The following is a 4,383-nucleotide window of genomic DNA, read 5'->3' as shown; positions in this document are numbered from 1 at the left end:
TCAAATTATGAAACAGAATATATAATATATATCTTTTTATTTTTTTGCATTTTTGGGGTCATCTTGTTTTATTTTTACTTTCCTTTTTTTATGGTTGTCAGGTAATTTCTTGTTTCTTGTTTCTAGGTCATTTCTTCTCACGTTGGTCATTGCCTTCTTCCCTTGTTTTTGAAAGAAATCAAACCAGTTTCCCCAGGTTTCAAAGGGCCTTTGCCTCGTTAACTCATCATAAAACACATTGTATTCAAACTCATCAGAAAGAAAGTAAAACCCACCCAAAACATGGTGATGTCTTTCAGCTCAGCTTCCTGCTCCACCAGTAGAGATCGGAGAATGAGCTCTGGTGGTGCGTGCTGTGCACTCCAGACAAATGAGCTGAATAGAAAGAGGAGTACCTGTATTTATGACAGTACTGAAAAATATATACCTTCTGGATTTCTTTATACCCTCGTATACCAGGATACTGCCCAATCCTAAATTGTATTGCATGTAGCTCAGAGGAACTTTAAGGTATGACTTGCCTCTATATTTTGCCGTCTTTTTGGTTCTGTAGCACTTTTTGTAGACTAGATAGCTAGTCTACTTTTCTTTCTCACACAAGTGCGACACAGTCTACCCCCGTCATGTCCAGTTTTAGCATTGCATTTCTTAGCAGCCTGTTTGTTGTTTGTCTGTTTGAGCCAGTGCCTACATCCATTGTTTTACAGCCCAGGGATTTGTCAATGAGCTTCTGTCTGATTCACACAGAGAGCGTCTGTCTACCCTCCCATCCATTCATTTACTCTTACTTTCCATTCTCTCCCTCATTTCTTCAACATGCATCTCTCTCTTATTCCTGCTACATTAGCCATTCACATGTTGACGTTTCCAGTAAAATAATGTAAAAATAGCCGCACAGCTGTTTTCCTCTCAGCTGGAGGCTGAAATATGCTTCTGCAAAGACACATGTAAACACTCTTGCATAGGGAGACTGAGGAGGGATGTCTGGGTCTGAGCCGATATGCTCACCTGAATATTTTTGTAGGGTGACGTGCCCATATTACAGAACTGTGCAGAAGTCTTAGGCCACCTTTAGCTTTCGGATTTTAGCAAGGTTTTAATAATCATAAATATTTATATATCAGTGGTCTCTTTACCAAAATACAACCGGAACATACAGGAAATATGTATACAGTATTATAAATGTAAATCTTTCAGGAACAAAACAACTTCAACATGCTAATGTTGCAAGTATTTTCACTTAGCATGTTTTGAACTTTCTTTAGCAGAAAATATGATATTTACTAATTTTCTGGTATTCCAGAAGAATATTTAAGAGAACTGCAAGATAGCTTGCCCAACAGAGTTCAAGAGGTGCTACGTGTAAAGTGAGGTTACACTAAATACTGACTTCAGTTTGAAGAAACAAATTTTGTTCAGACCTCTTCTGTGTTTTAATGGATTGTACTTGTTCTCTGTATTCTTTGATGGTATCTTAATAAAGAGACTGAGAAAAAAATATCCTCATTGCAACTTTGCTAAAGCAACAAATTTATGGTAGCCTTAATCTTTAGCACAGTACTGTACAATAGAAGATAACAACTGGATGTCTCTGTGCACAACACAGAGTCTTGTTCACAGAGTTAGAAGTATATTTTGTAGCAAATTAAACTTCACTTCCCTACCTTTGTGTCCCTCTGTCTCTTGCTCTCCCACTCACTTTTGTTCTCTCTCATTCACTCTGCACTCTCTCTTCCAGTTTGTAGGGGTAGAGGGTTTGATAACGGGAATCATGGACATGCTACCGCCTAAATCTGCCCTGGGCTCCCTGCGGCGAGAGGTGGTAGCAGCCATCTGCTGCGTCATCTGCTTTCTGATCGACATGTCTATGGTCACAGAGGTACAGTGAGGATTCCCTTAAGTTTTTAGACCTCATTTGGTTTTATTCTGAGGCTGAGAGATTAGAACACAACAAACTGTTATGATCCTATTCAGAAATAATATGAAAGTCTTTCACGTGAGGGTTCCTACAGTCATGGAGCGTGGACAAGTCATGAAATTTAACAATCACTTTTTCCAGGCCTGGAAAAGACATGGAACTAGTAAAAATCATTGTAAGTTTTTGATTTTGAAAGAAAACATGCCTTTTTTCTTCTTTTTTAAAATTGGGACATCTGCTTATCATAGCCACAAACTGTAAAAACAGAAATTATTGTTGGGTTTCCACATTTCCAACAGTCCTTGAACACATTATTAAAGACACTGAAATTATGTTTGTTATATATTTGATGTGTAGGAACCCTGTCGTCTGAACTTGAGATTGTTTTCCTCTGTAGCAGAAAATTATTTTAATGTTTCTTTAAAATGCATGACTTGTATAACAAATTCTTAATTAGGCACAAGACAACATTTCCAGGAAAGAACTGGGATGCAAGCCTAAACAGTAGAGGCAAGGCTGGAAATAGGTCACACATAAAGTATTAACAGGATGGTCTTGATGCAGACTGCTCTCTCTGTGTTCCTGTCAGGGAGGGATGTATGTCTTCCAGCTGTTTGACTACTACTCTGCCAGTGGCATCACTCTGCTGTGGCAGGCTTTCTGGGAGTGTGTGGTGATTGCATGGGTCTATGGTGAGGCAGTACCAATCATTTACAATACAAACAACACAAACCACACAATTTGACACATTATCACAACATCCTTATGTCATTTCTATCAGGCGCAGACCGTTTCATGGATGACGTGGCTCGTATGATTGGCTATCAGCCCCTACCCTACATGAAGTGGTGCTGGTCCTACATCACACCTTTTGTCTGTGTGGTAAGTAACGGTGGAAAACAATCCCTGTCACTTAAGGATTGATTATACAGTATTTTTGAATGTTTGAAGCAATATAATTCAAATGCCGCTTTTATTGTTGTAATCAATAAGTAACCTCCTTTTCAAGAATAGACTGTATACAAAGATGGATAACACATCATCGCTTACTCCCACTGTACAAAAAGTTGGCAAGATATCCCGGATACGGCAGCTGCCATCTCGTTCTGGTGATGTCTTATTTCCAATTGAAGGCAATTTAGGCGTGTTATGCGAGTGATAAAGGAAAGGCAAGTCCCTTATATGTGGGAGCGTCAAAATTGACACGTTTCTATTAGGTTTATTTTATATTCACAATTTCAGTTTACGCAATTTGAGGGTTGATGGAAACATATATACTATTGTCTGTATCCACATTTCTTTAGACTTTCGGGAAGACCGGTCCCGTGTATAACACTCATTTAAGTTGCCGTCATTAGTAAGTCTGTTTTCAGTTGGTCAGACTATTATTGAGAAGACTGTTTTCTTGTTTTGTGGTTGCAGTTTACTGCGTCTTCCCCTCTTGTGTTCCTGTGCTGCCTTTTTCCTTGTTTTCACATCTACACACATGCCCTGCATCAGCCTCATTAGTCCTTCCCTGCTCCTCAGTTTCTCCCAGCCCATCAGCTCCAGGTCTCCCAGTTCCTCTGCCTCATCACCTTATTCCCCTCACCTGAGTTTCTCTGCTCCTTTCCTCCACCTGCACTTCATCCCCTCATCAGGCTAGTTTGTATTTAAGTGTTGGTTTTCAGATAGGTTAAGGTGACACAGGAACACAGGAGGGAAAAACACAGTAACTGAAATCCAAAAACCCAGAAAGTACATTCATCTTGCTAATATGACCAAGCAAAAACAAAGGCAAACTTCCTAATAAAGGCAACTCCATGACACTCCACCAATTCTCCGCGCAGTCTTCCCAAAAGTCTAAAGAAATCAGGACACAGACTTTGACAAAGTAGAGGGACCTCTAATTCTTGTCTCATTTGTTGACTGATAAACAGAGAAAGAATTGTTAGGTTGAGCAAATCAATGCACTGCGTAAAGCTCTACAATGAAACAAGACTTCACCCATTGTAAATACTAAAAAAGATGGAAACTCAATATGTGGCAGTCAGTGTAGATATTGTAGCAGCCGTCAAACACTCCACGGACAGCTAAATGTTGCAGTTTATATTTCAAAATGTTTGTGTGTTTTTTTTTATTCATTCTACATTTATTTACCACGTTTGTTGCCGTAAACAATGCTGCTTAACTCTTTGTAACCTGGATCATCATTAGTTTTCTTGTGCTGCGTTCAGACGCCTTTCACAAGCTGTTTGCCTCTTTGAAACCTGGCAAAAAGGCAATGGCCAACTTGGTGCGAAATGTCCCACAAATTGCAAGTTATTAGTAAAAGGTAACAAGAAAATTACCAATAAATTAGTTTAAAAAAGAATAGAGGACTAGTAGAAAATAATCCAAAATAGGAGAAAATTTCCAGAAAAAGATATTTCTGATTATGTTAATTTTGTATTTAAAATCATGTTACAGAAGAAAATATAAATATA

General features: G+C 38.7%; 1 protein-coding gene across 1 annotated transcript; it reads left to right on the top strand.

Annotated features, from left to right (window-relative positions):
- Window positions 1-1,585: 1,585 nt before the first annotated feature.
- Window positions 1,586-2,968, top strand: LOC121963749 (sodium- and chloride-dependent creatine transporter 1-like). Its single transcript, XM_042514001.1, has 3 exons — window positions 1,586-1,879; window positions 2,508-2,610; window positions 2,700-2,968. The coding sequence occupies exons 1-3, from the start codon at window positions 1,586-1,588 to the stop codon at window positions 2,840-2,842; spliced, it is 540 nt and encodes a 179-aa protein (XP_042369935.1). The 3' UTR covers window positions 2,843-2,968.
- Window positions 2,969-4,383: the final 1,415 nt, after the last annotated feature.

Source organism: Plectropomus leopardus, unplaced genomic scaffold (genome assembly GCF_008729295.1).
Source record: "Plectropomus leopardus isolate mb unplaced genomic scaffold, YSFRI_Pleo_2.0 unplaced_scaffold12360, whole genome shotgun sequence".
NCBI lineage: Eukaryota > Metazoa > Chordata > Actinopteri > Perciformes > Serranidae > Plectropomus > Plectropomus leopardus.
The sequence above is the reverse complement of the archived record's forward strand: the minus strand, read 5'-3'. Positions and strand labels throughout refer to the sequence as shown.